At 38.8% G+C, this 13,671-nt stretch overlaps 1 protein-coding gene across 1 annotated transcript in view; it reads left to right on the forward strand.

The window, feature by feature from the left end:
• The window catches only part of NUP210 (nucleoporin 210kDa), a gene marked incomplete at its 5' end in the record, with an annotated part of 37,566 nt that overhangs the window by 20,332 nt on the left and 3,563 nt on the right, over positions 1-13,671 (forward strand). The window contains 10 exons of the mRNA XM_010191339.1: positions 143-223; positions 969-1,100; positions 1,298-1,456; positions 2,291-2,382; positions 3,845-4,019; positions 8,057-8,232; positions 9,582-9,799; positions 10,300-10,436; positions 11,184-11,307; positions 12,255-12,401. Coding sequence (XP_010189641.1) covers positions 143-223; positions 969-1,100; positions 1,298-1,456; positions 2,291-2,382; positions 3,845-4,019; positions 8,057-8,232; positions 9,582-9,799; positions 10,300-10,436; positions 11,184-11,307; positions 12,255-12,401 — 1,441 coding nt within the window. The remainder of the gene's footprint in view (positions 1-142; positions 224-968; positions 1,101-1,297; positions 1,457-2,290; positions 2,383-3,844; positions 4,020-8,056; positions 8,233-9,581; positions 9,800-10,299; positions 10,437-11,183; positions 11,308-12,254; positions 12,402-13,671) is intronic.

Here is a 13,671-nt window from a genome sequence, read left to right on the forward strand (position 1 = left end):
ATCTATATTCTCTGTGATAAGTTGTGTGCAAATCACATGGCAATAGTGATTAAATAATAGAAGAACAGTGCATAGATTCTGAAAGTGAAATCTAGTTCACATTTGATAAGTGTTTACAATGTCTTCCCTTCCTCCTTTTTAGGACAAAGTAGAAGTTGAAGTAGTACAACTGACAGCTGTTAGAATTCGTGCACCAATTACACGAATGAAAACTGGTACACAGGTTAGTTGATTCGCCGTTACCTTTCATTGCCGTAAGATTTTGACCTGAGCTGTGATGGTTGTGATTAGGACGTCTGACAATACCACTCCAGCTCTCGGAGCGGTTGCCTGCTCTGAGGGGCACCACTGCTGCTGCAGGAATGGATGTGCTGTCAGTGGAGAAGCTCCAGAGCTGAACATATTAAAAGAGAAATCAGGACAAGCTTACCTTGTCCACCAGGATGATTTTTCAGAAATTCAGGCCCTGCTGAAACAGTGGCATTTAAGATGGAGAAGGGTTCTCTCATCTTCATTCTATCTGCAGTAGAGACTTTCTTCCTTTGTATGTTCAAAGTCTACAGTATGTCTGCTATATCCAGAACAACACATTGTTCAAATATCTTGTGGTAAGTCTAGTTTTTAAGAGTCTATATTTTCCCTCTTAGTTACTCATCACAAAATGACTACTGATTATTGCTTTTTGGTCCTGGGTGAATGAATTGCTTTGAAGATTAAAATTAAAAAGTTGAAAATCCCTGGTTTGTGTTTATAATTTATGTTGTCTTAATTTGGAGATTTTTACAATTTGGTGGTTATTTGAGTCTTCAATGTGATACATGCTTGTAACATAGGCAGCAGGCAAACCATACTCTTCATAAGAAATACTATCTCTTGATCAATTAATTTTAAGTTTAATTATGTTTGCTCTGTGCATGCTTGGTTAGCATCCTAGAATTACCTGAGAAAATTGGTTTCTCTGTTTCTAGATGCCAGTTTATGTAATGGGCATCACCAGCAGTGAGACTCCTTTTTCATTTGGCAATGCAGTACCAGAGTTAACGTTCCACTGGTCTGTCACAAAGAGGGATGTTCTGGATATCAAGACAAGACACAGTGAGGTAAATTGTGTGTGTGTGTGTGTGTACTTGCACGTATGAGTATCTTGGGAAAAGGAAACTGCCACATAATATGGGAATTGATAAAATATTTTTCCTTCCACTTAAAGAGCCATTATCAGTGTTGGGTGTTGTCTTTCCTCTGTATCAATGTCAACTCTTTCCATGAGTAAAACTTTAATCACTTTCTCCTGTCCAAGGCTTCTTTTCAGCTTCCTGCAAAATATAACTTTGCAATGGATGTTTATGGCAGAGTAAAAGGAAGAACAGGCCTGAAAGTTGTCGTGAAGGTCCTTGATCCTGCAGCCAACCAGTTTTACAACATGGCAAGAGAACTGTCCGATGAAATCCAGATTCAGGTATGATGATGGTCCTGACAGTTAATGTTTTCATACCTATTTCAGAGCTGAATTAAAGTCTGTATTTAAAGTCAGGAATTTGACATAGAGAGGACTGGTTCCAGCTTGGGTTTATCTTTCTCTTGTTTGTATAATGTTCCGCTGTTTGGAAGCTTCCATGTTCCTCAAGTGTTGGTAAGATTTACACTGAACAGTCACACACTGGTGTGATGCCAGAATGAAATTCAGGAGTTAGTTTTTGTTGTAGGCCACCTGACTTGTGTCATGTGGATAAGCAGTATTAGAGCTGTAAAAGAACTTTGCTGCTGTAGTTCCCCTCTGCACAATAATGCTTCTTAGTTTTAGTACTTATCATACATGTCTATGCAACCATGTTAATTCAGGAATTAGCTTCTGAAATTAATCTCCTGGTTGTTCTCACTTACCATGCTTTGGAGAGCATTTTCAAGTATGCGAACTGGACTCTTTTACATGGAACAAAGCTGAAAAATGTGCTTGAGGAGTGTATGTTCTGTGGGCATTCAGTTCATGGGCTCAGGCCTGGCGCAGTCTAAAGTCATTTGGGTCAATGTTGGAGCTCCAACACTCGCTTGACAATTCTGCTTGTTTTTTCATACTGCTTCATAGCATTGCTATAGCCAAAGAAATTAAGGCTTTTCAAAATAATATGAAGAAGATATTGCCATTCTCAAATAGTAATATTTAATTTTCTTGTTTTACCATATATATTACACAGGGCTTAAAAAAAGGGGGTGTTATAGTTTTGTTTGATGAAATAACTGGAAATAAATTACTTGCTATAGCAGTAAGCTAAAATGCCCTTTTATTTTCCAGGTGTTTGAAAAACTTCATCTAGTCACTCCAAAAGTAGAAACAGAGCAGATATTAATGTCACCAAATTCCTTTATTAAACTCCAGACAAACAGGTTAGTGATCACTGTGATTGTGTCAGCAGTTTATCAAATCAGCAAAGCAATTCTGTTTGGAGTAAGCTGTTTCAATCTGTTAAAAAGAATATCATGGTACATCCATATAATACACAACTTCTCTGGTGATTAATAGTATCTTATCTGTACTCTTGGGCTCTGTCAAATCTCGTTTTCGTTAGATTGTAGCCAGAAAATTCATTCAATATTTGGAACTTTTAGATCCTTATTTTAAAAGCTTCTGAGCCAGTTAAAGCAGTAGCCTGCTTCCATTAGAGTTTTTGCGGGCAGTCAAGGCTTTACGGAATGTACTTCTCTGTATTTCTTACATGGAGACTACGAATAGATTTTGAGATCAAAATGTCCTTTCCTAATGAGAAGTACTTTTTACATAATATACTTTCAAAGACTGACGTTTAGGACTCATTTCAGGCTTGAAATTTGGTTTTCCTAGCTAAGAGTGTATAGATACAGACTACAGGACATGTGCTGAGGGCAAGGCTTCAGATGCATTTACTTTTTAAGGAGGGGGAACCATTGGTGTCACAGGAGCTCCAGTGACCATGGTTATTCAGCATCTGCTTTTGAAACGATTGCGTAGGAGCCCTGTCACTTGTAGTTACTAATGTTTTGCAGTCTTTTCTGAGCAGTTTTCCTGATTAGTCGTTAAGTTGCTAGACATCAGTTTGTGGGTTTCTTTGTCCCTTTATCTTCACTGTCCAATGTTGGAGCCCGTGTTGGAACTCTACCACCAAACCCAATTGCACTATAGCCAAGAAAAGGGCAACTAAAATCCAGCTTTCATGCTTTCTTTCTTAGAATAGAGTATTTCTATCTCTATGGATGAGCTTGAGAGGAAAAAAAAATTTACAGATCTTTTAGAAGATGTGATTAGTGATACTTAAAAGCAGCTAATGTCTCATAATGCCCACTAATTACAGTTTATGCATTTGCTCACTTTATTAATATGCAAATACCATGGTGAGAGTTACTTCAAAAATTAACCTTGTCCACAAAACCATTTCCAGGAAAGTGATGAGATCCACTTAATCATGTCCCTCACTTTATCTCCAATACCAGCATTGGCCCTGGCAAACTAATCTCCCTCTAAATGTTGTTTACTGAAAATGACAGCAGAAGCTGCATGTTGTAGCCTTAGCCATTATTATTTGGAATCAAGTTACATCAGTGGATGATGACACTGCAGGGCAGTGGATGGGAACCAGATTTCAATGCATGCCTAAACCCAGATAGACTTTTGCCAAGTGAGCTTGAATCAGAACTTAAACATTTCTTAAACTAGTACACAGGCTTTTCATCTTTTGTTGCAGATGTGTGGAAGAAAGATACCAAATGGCAAATTTTTACATTTGCATAATACATTGGTGTATATATGGTTTTACTCATTTAAGGGAGTCTTCTGGCTTTTTGGTTTTCTGTTTTGTTTGTTTGTTTTCTTAAGGGACCGAGTGGCTTCACTGAGTTACCGTGTCCTGGATGGACCAGACAAAGTTCCTGTTGTGAAAATCGATGAGAGAGGTTTCCTTAACTCTGGGTCTTTGATAGGATCATCAACAATTGAAGTGATTTCACAAGAATCATTTGGGATCAACCAGACCATTGTAGCTGCTGTTAAGGTAGTATCGTGTCTCTTTGCAGCTTTCTGTTAGAAGTGTATCTTTACTACTGTAGTACAGATGGTTAACTGCACGTTTTGAACTTCATTTCCAAAAAATATGAAGTATAGGAATTACTACTCAGCTCTAAGCCTTGAAAGAAAGTTTTCGTATTTTTAAACTAGATGGGTAAACATTAAATTCCACCAAATTCTTAACTTTGGTTTGTTTTACAGAACCTTTGTGTGCATATGCCTCAAAAACAAACAAACAACAAGGCTTGTCTTAAAAATCTCTTAGAAGGCTGATAATTACAGAAATTCAAATAAAAAGGGATCTTAATGTCATAAACATGCATTTACAGTGTATGAAAAAGGTAAACATAATCTGGAGTAATGAATGTAAATGCAGCATCTGTTGGGAGTTACCTATGTGACGCCTAGATTTTCAACATTTACAGAAAGGCCTTTGTGTGTATATGCCTAAAAACAAACAAACAAAGAGGCTTGTCTTAAGAATCTCTTAGAAGGCTGATAATTACAGAAATTCAAATAAAAAGGGATCTTAATGTCATAAACATGCATTTACAGTGTGTGAAAAAGGTAAACATAATCTGGAGTAATGAATGTAAATGCAGCATCTGTTGGGAGTTACCTATGTGACGCCTAGATTTTCAACATATTAGAGATGTAACTGTACGGTGCCCAAAAGTTTCATTTTCTCTGCTGTTTCCCAGCAGTTCAGCTTTTACATTTAATGAGAATTTCTGCATGAGAGAACCTATCTTACCAGATGCAATAATTTAGCTGCTGTTGCCTGTATTTGGTGAGCTGGCGAAGAGCGTGTCCAAGGCTGCCCTATGTGCCTAAACTGCACCAAAATGTGGATGCTTCAGCGAAGGACAAATCTGTAGAAAACTCAGCAGTTTGTTTCCAGGCTAAAAGAAACACTTTTTCTCAAAACTTCATCTATTGATTGAATGCCGTTATATGAAGTCTAATGTATCTCACTGGTTAGGCACTGAGGAGACTAAAGGAACATATGTCCTTCATTTCTGATCAAAAGTCCTTGGCCAAGAACATTCTACATCTGGCAACATGAGCCTTGAGACACCCACTGCTCCATTTCCTCTTATCCCTTTTTACTCTGTCAGCATTTTTCTTATGTCCCAGCTAAAGGACAACGACACATAATCGAGTGCCGACTTTAAATTATTTGTAAGTTTAATTATTACAGTCACTGTGAAGTGACTTTATGGTTTCTTATCTGAATTTTGTTTTTTACCATAATGTTCAGCTTTGTCTGTAGGACAGCATATGGGTCTGTCTTCCTGGGTGGAGAATGAGAACAGAAATGGTGCTTGGTTTCGCTAGTGCCACTCCTGCTGCTAGGTGGTGACAGTGAATTTCGACAGCTCTGTTATAGATGACCTTGTTTCTTCCCTTCACTGCTGGATCCGGCAAGTGAAAGACATCTAATGAGTTTGGGGTTGGCTCAAATGACATTTAGTCAGCATATAATGGTACTGAAGTTAGATTCCCCCTTTGTGCCTTCTTCCCGCATGCAGTTTGGATATCGCAGAACTGTGCAGTCAGTGCACTGTGATATTAAGCTTGTGAGCTCTTTGTAGTAGGAACCATCTCACTTCAGCATCTTGTACAACTGATTTGTTTTCCTGTACTTATTAGGACGATACCACTCTTATGGAAATAATATTTTTAACCTCGTGCGGTAATACAGTGCTGCTGCCTTCATTTTATGGATGAAAAACAGAGAGAGTCTGAGAGGTTTTGCTGAAGGTCACGTAGAAAAACTTGTGACAGAGGAGGAGATGAGCTTGAATCTGTTGTGTCATTCTGAGGCAGAGTGCTCTCCTTCACGCCGTCCTTCCTTTCATAAGTTCTTGTTTTGCCTATTTACAACTGTACACAATTAAGAACCAAACTGCTGCAGCAGCATCACTTGACACTTAGACCTTCAACTTTGCTCAAAAGAGGACTGTCTTACATAAGCTAAGGAAGTAAGGAGTCACAGTGTGCTTAGCATGGAAGCAAGCTGAGCACTCGCCCGTACCAGCTGTACTCAATTCAGCTTTTTTTTAAAATAAAAAATACTTTAAAAACTGAGGTGCTTTAACAGTAAATAGCTGTTTTCATCAATATTACATTTAGCAGTTGTCCCTTGTGGGACAGTTTCTGAGATTTCTAGAGTAAAGTGAGCTTGAAAATCTGCCAGGGAAATGGTGGTTTTGTTAGCTTGTAACCTCAGCCAGTTGGGCAGATGAGTATATGCACTGATACTTTAACTCATTATATCAGCCTGTAGACAGTTGCATATACTGATTTTTCTAGCCACTTTTTTTTTCCCAGATTCACCAAAGATGCTATTTCCTTGAGGCCAAATTTGTCCTTTTCCTTTTTAAGTTTTGACATGTACATTTTCAGATTGTTCTACATTTTAGCTGAGCCTCTTTGGTCAAAAAAGGGATTTTCCTACAAGATAAGCCTGAGGCCTTTTTTTAAAATAGGTTTTTTTATATATATTTGAGGGTTTTTGCTTTCTCTGTCCTTCCATTATTTGTTTCCCAACAGCTGTAACAGAAAAAGCAGATATAATTGCTTTTGTTGGGTAATTTTGCTAGTTAACCTATATAAGTTAATCGAGAATATGTTACTTGAAAAACAAACAGAACAACAAACAAACCAACACCAGAAAATGGTTGAGAAGTCTTTAGACAAACAAACGTCAGTGGAGTGTTACTGCAAAAGTGTGGGGGTGTGCACACATGGATAATCTAGCAGACTTTTCTCAAGAATTTGGAGCAGTTCCTAACTTGTGTCTTGGCTGAGGAGAGGCACTGGGGTAGCCACATGCAGCCTGCTGACCAGTCTGGGTTTGTCAGACGCCAGTTCTCACTCTGCTGTCTGTTGTACTTCACTTTGGTCAGCCGTGCCTGGGAGGGAGGCCTGCCTGTGCCGTCGTCGTTCAGCCAGCACTACCAAGGCGATGGGTCGGGAACCCCACCCCAGCTCACAGCTCTAGAGGAGGTCATGGGTGGTGTTCCTCCCCGCCTCGAGGAGCCCTGTGGTCAGACCGACGTGGGCCAGTGTGAGGGCCAGCAGCTTGCAGTGTCTCTGATGTTGGTTGACAAGGATCAGTAGGGAACAGCTTTGCAGCTATTGCTTGTGTTTGCTTGACTGGGCAAACCTTCGCTCGGACAGAGCCAAGGCTGAAGTTAGAAACTGTGTGTGTCATCTTGGCGTCCTCACCTGGTGCAGGGGAACTGGGCAAACAGTGACCATTTCTTCCCCTTACTCTCACATACATTGCAAGTTACGCCTGTTGTAGTAACTGGGGAATGAATTACACTTTTTATTTCAAGAATTACTGGCAGAGAAGTCTAGGGGCAACTTGTTCTCTTGCATATCTAGGGAGTCTTAACAGTTTTAATTTATAGGATAATAACATAGTCTCCGAAGGCTGCAATGTGTTTGTACATCACTATTGCTTGTTTGAATTCCCAGTGCTATTAGAGAAAAATGCTAAGAAATATCTGATGGGAAAATGTAAAGAAGACAGAGGCAGATTTTGCTCAGCAGTGCTCAATGACAGGGCAAGAGGGAGCACACAAAAACTGAAATAGGAAATTCTGTCTGAACATAGGACAGCATTTTTTATTTACTGTGGTGGCTGTTGAACACTGACGCAGATTGCCCAGGGAGATTGTGGGGTCTCCATCCAAGCTGATGCTTGAGACCTGCCTGCACATGGGCAACTGGCTCTAGGTAACCCAGCTTGGGCAGAGGGGCTGGGCAAGACAGTCTCCAGAGGCCCCTTTCAACTTCAGCTATTCTGTGTTTCTGTGAAGTATATGTCCTGATGATAAAAGCTCCATGCCTCAGTACTGTCATGTGGCTAAACGTGTAGCTAATGGTTCATAAAGGAAGATTTGTATATTTGAAGAACACTTTTAAGAACACTTTTTAGATGACTTTATTTTTATAGCTGCATCCAAAAAAGCAATTTAATTTTGCTTTTCACTGCTGGTGTTTTTACAGGTCTACCCCATCTCATACCTGAGAATCTCCATGAGTCCCATTCTGCACACACAAAACAAAGAGGCGTTACTGGCTCTCCCCCTGGGCGTGACACTGACATTTACAGTCCATTTTCACGATAGCTCTGGAGATACTTTTCATTCACATAATTCTGTGCTCAACTTTGCAACAAACAGGTAAGTGTCTATATAAGAGGGTTAATTATAGAGAACAAAAAAGGCCAAAAGCCCAGCCACTGAAAGGAATGAAGATTGTTCCAAAAATATCAAGTGAAGGTATAGCTTGGACTGGGATTAGCAAAGCAAGGATTTCATCTCTGCAGCCTTCAGAGGCACCGTAGCAGAAAGAAGAGTTCCAGTTAGCAATCGATATTCTCTAGCAAGTGGAAAGTTGCCCGGATAAGCATGATCCCCAGTGGAGAGTGCTGGGGTACATTTCTGCTTTAAGTGACTCTGAATCATCACATTGCATACATCAGTGGCCTATAGAAACAATTGATCTTATTAGCATTTGCCTCATCTTGCCTCTTTTCTCCTAGTGCTTTGTTACACTGACTCACTTAAGTCTTATATAAGACGGGGAACATTCTGGATCAGAGGCTGTCTCTTCAGATACGCTTGTACAGCCTGTGCACGGCAGAGCCAAGCCTCAAAAAGCCTTTTGGTCTCTGCCTCAAAGAATAAGAAATATTCTAAAACAGCCTTCTTTCATCATTAGTAAACGTTCACTGATTCCATCATGATAACATAGCTTGTTTTCTGCAGAGCACTTTGCAGTTACAACACAGTGATTAAAATGGGGAGGGGGAAGGGTTTGAATGCAAGATTTTCTCGTTCTCCTACCTATATGATCTGCAGAAAATTCTGTAGCGTACAGAGGTCCCTGAGATAACAGTGCCCTAGCTTCCAAAATAGACTTGACAGAGCTGCTTCAGCATAGGGCTAATTCTTAGCCCTAGAGAGAGAAGCACTGCTTATTAACCTTGGGTGCAGCACTGTGGTGACCCAGCTCTGCTGCTGTCAAGACCTTCGCTATCTGCGTGGTGCTGCCAGGGTAGCAGACTCTCTGCTGTGTACGCTTACACGTGATCCTGTGTCAGTGCATTTTGGAATGCTAAATTTTGGTAAAATATCGGAACTCACAGTCAAATGTGATTTAGCTCGGTAAGGTTGCAGCTGGAAAGCTGCATATTGGGGTTAAAATTTCTTTGCTTCTTATAACTCCCTGAGAAAAGGGAAAAGAGACAGATTACCTCATTCTAAAGTCCTGCAAATCTTAAAATTAGGAAGTAGTTCTCATACATAATTATGACTTCAGTATTTTCTCAGCATAATGATGCAAGAACTCAAATTTGCCTCAGTAGCACCTAAGAATTGTTTATATTTTCCCTATTTTGTCAGACTTCATTAGAAGATAACTATTGCTGAAAACAAGTGTGACCCATCTAAAATACCTACTATTTATTGTAGAGATAATGACATTAGCAAACTTGCCTTAATATAAAAGCATTTCTTTTTATCTGTAGAGATGACTTTGTACAGATTGGGAAAGGAGCCACAAACAACACACTTGTAATCCGGACTGTAAACGTAGGTTTGACCTTGCTCAAAGTCTGGGATGCAGAACACAGTGGAATTGCAGACTACGTCCCGCTTCACGTGCAGCATGCCATTTTTCCTGAGCTCACAGATGTGGTGGTAGGTGATGTCCTCTGTTTGAGTACTTCACTGAGAAACCAGGAAGGTAAGCGGCACTTCAGTGTCTGTGCTTTTGTAGCTATGTAATCTGATATCAGTGTGACTCTTTCTCATTCTCAGGAAAACTAAATGCATAATTAATGATGTTTGTTCAGAATCAAATGTCACTCTTCTTGTTAATGATAAAAATAGGTTTGATCAACTCTTCTAATTTTAATTGTACCATTCAATATGTCACTGTATTGAATTCATGAGTATCAGACTTCAGGCATTTCCATTCCGTTAGCTTGGAAGACTTGGTTTTTATGGGAATCATGCAGAGTCAGGTCTAACTTCACTCACTGTATTTGATTCTTAGTATTAATGGACTTTTGTCAGAGTAACTGTTGGGTGTTGGGCTGCAAGCCTCCCACTACATGAGGCCCGAGAGTCTAGCTTCTGGTAATTGGGAAATGTGTAGGTACACACATACAGACACCAATGTGATAATGAAATGCTTTAGTTAGTGTAGATTTGTTGAAGAGTATCCAAATGGTGTCTTCTCAGGCCTGCCGGGCATATGGAGCTCCTCATTAAGCAATGTTCTTCAAGTCGACTCCAAGACTGGCGTAGCAGTGGCAAGGGATTCTGGTGTTGTCACTGTCTTTTATGAGATTCCTGGATTACTTAAAACGTACAGAGAGGTGAGGCACTGTTAAATCCTACTAGAACTGCTGAAGTTGGGTTGCTTCAGGTGGACCCTCACCAAAAACTATTCTAGGATTTTTATTTTTGTTATAAATATTTAGAAACGTTCTTTTTAAAGGTAAGTATTAGAAATGCAAATGGTTGGGATGGATTTGGTATGTGTCCAAACACATCATGGTTGGTTTTAATCATCTATGTTAAAGAAGAAAATTTAGTGTGATAGTTTATATTTTATATCTTTGCTTGGCTGAGTTATTTCCAGATGCTAAGCAATTTTTGAGTATGGCTGCTTTTATGAAGGAAGTGTCACTGCAGGATGAGATGCCAACAAGAACCTTCTAAAGTGTTTCACCATATTACTTTGCAACTGACAAGAACTACTCAATTAAATTATTTTGTTTATCTACAGTGCAATCGTACTGTTGACACAATTCACTGTATCAGCTAACATAAGCACTAGACTTTCTTTTTAAATTAAGTTTTGACAGCTTTATGCCTATTAACTTATGGGGGTTGGGTAGAAAGAAAAAAGGTTTTTACTAGCTTAAATTGCCTTGTAAGGCAGTTTCCAAAATTAGAGAAATGTACGATTTCTTATAAAGAGAAACATGACCTCCTGGAGTATTCTCCTCTGTCATAGATACAAGGATGTGGACATTTCACAATCAATTCAGTCTTGTTATGCCTTAGTTTTTATTTGTTTAAACAGGTTTTGGTAACAGTGTACTTCATCCTTCTTTCAGGTATTGATCAATATACCTCAGAGGACTGCAGCAATGCACGTAAGTGGAGTGAAAACAAGCTTACAAGGAGTTGCAGCCTCAAAAGTTATAGTTTCAGTTGGGGAAAGAAGTAAAAATTTGAAAGGTATGACAGGAAAAAAAATCTTTATGGTAATTGTTTATCGCATGTTTGTATATTCATGATAGGTGGATGTGGTTTGGGTTTTGGGGTTTTTTTGTTTGGTTGATTTGGTTTGAAGATTCTGTGAAGCTGATGTAGCAAGATCTCTGTGAACCTCTAGTGCCTTTCCAGAGTCCCAGGAGCAATAGAATTTTAGGGCCACGATGCTGGGTTTGGAGGGTGTTCTGAGACATTAAGATTTCACAACTAATAAAATTGGCAGACAATACCAAGTGTCATTTTTGATTATACCAGAAATGAGTTAATAGGCAATCAACTAATTGTTTGCTTAGATATTTAATTCCATTTGCCTTCTTGAAGCTACTATTTTTCCTTACTGAGCATGTTTAAAATAGTTACCCTCCTTAAATCTTATACAGAAATTATCAGCAATTAGAATCAGTACAAAGATTAAGCATCATATTATGTCCTCTATTTAATAAGCTGCATTTTGTTTGATTATAGTTCCTTGTAGTTTTTAGCTTAACACTTAGCACTTGTTCAAATAGTATTTTATTGTGCCTTACGTAAATTATTAGCCTACCAAAAAAATCATCTTGCCAGATACTAAAGTATAAATAGAGACTCCCAGGATCATATAAGTTATTCAACAGACACATCTGAGCTGAAAATTCTATCTAGTTCGTTCTTTCCTGTAAATAAATTATTCCTGTCAAAAAAAATCCACAACATATAAAATTTTCATTTGCTGTCTCTCTGGGATTAGACCTGAGACAGGACAGCTGTCTGTGATTTCCAGCTATTTTAAGAACATCATAATGTTGTGAAACTATTTCAGAAGGTGGCAGAATAACCTTTCAAACCATGATTTTGCTTTTAATTAATTAAAAAATAATTAGTTATAATTTTCTTGTCTAGTTAATTAGAGATTTTTTTTTCCTTCCCCTTAGGGGAGTGCTTGCCTGCTCAGATTGAAGCCATTGCTGAATTACAACCACAGTCCATTATCAGTTGCCATCTAGATTTTAATAATGATGCATTTGACTTCCCAGCACGTGATATTTTTATAGCAGAACCTGGATTTGATGCAGTTTCAGGTAAGATGAGAACAAGATGCCACACTCCAGGCAGACACTTTGAATTTGCTCTGGTTTACCCCCTAGACCCAGCAGATTTCCTTCTGAAACCTCTTCTGAGCTTTGCTGTGTAGGATTTCAGGCTTCCATGAGTTGTTAGTGTGTACTCTCCTTGTTTAACTCTACGATTTTCTCTGTGTGACAAAAACATGTATTTGTTTTCAGAGAGAGCCCGAAATCAGTGACAGCCCATTTCATATGTTTTTCAGAGTTGTAGTAGTAAGTCAGGAAGAAACTCAGAAGCATGATTTTAGGGAGAGGTGTGGAACTTTGATAAGTATATTGACTACAAATTTAGATCCTAATGTTGCACTTTACTACTCATTTATTTGTAGTTATGTTGACAGTCCAGTGGTGCCTTGGGACAGAAGTGATGGCATTGCAGAATGTGGACACAGTATGCTGGGGTCACACACTGTAGAGCTAGCAGCTACCATACTACTCCAACTAAACTGTACAAAAAATAGATTGCCTTGTGTATAACAATTCAGAGAAGAATATCAGGCATTGTATTTATTAAACTATGGAAGCAAAACACTTCCTCCTTCAGCTGGTACAAATGAGCACTCAGGTGGCAAATATTCCAAAGCTGGGTATCTGCAGCTGTGGACATCTCCTTCCTTTAGGTGTTTCCTTGCCATACATCAGTGCCTTTACCATATACTTAAATGCAGTAGAAGTTAAGACTACTGTGTACCAAGGATCTTTAAATTTCACCACATTATGCACAACAATCAACTGTTCTTTGTGTTCGATTCTGGCCTTTAAAAAACCTGCCACTGTAGTTACTGCAGTATCACCAACCTCAGTGATTAAAATGAGGGAAATAGCATAAATGTGAGAATGTGTTGTAAGTATTACATTTTGAATTCTTTGTAATCTGCAATTTAAACATTTCTGAAATTTATGATGCTTTCAGACTTTTCTACACAACCTGAGTGCTTTAAGTTTTTGTGAAAGGTAGAATTCTTATGTATCCCCCAAAACAACATGAACTGGGACTTAAAATGAGGGGATATTACCACATACTGTGGAAATGGAGATAAAATTCTGGAAGTCTACAACATGTGTTAGTGTTTCATAACTACAACATGATTCAAAACAACTAAAATGCCATGAACTGTATGAAAATAACATGAACTCTCTGTTCGTTTAGTCCCTGTACCCACTGTGTAAACCACTGTTATACCTTGCACAGTAGCAGATGCCTCTGTTACTTCATTAGGGAAAG

The sequence above is a fragment of the Mesitornis unicolor genome, unplaced genomic scaffold, assembly GCF_000695765.1.
Source record: "Mesitornis unicolor isolate BGI_N332 unplaced genomic scaffold, ASM69576v1 scaffold8579, whole genome shotgun sequence".
NCBI lineage: Eukaryota > Metazoa > Chordata > Aves > Mesitornithiformes > Mesitornithidae > Mesitornis > Mesitornis unicolor.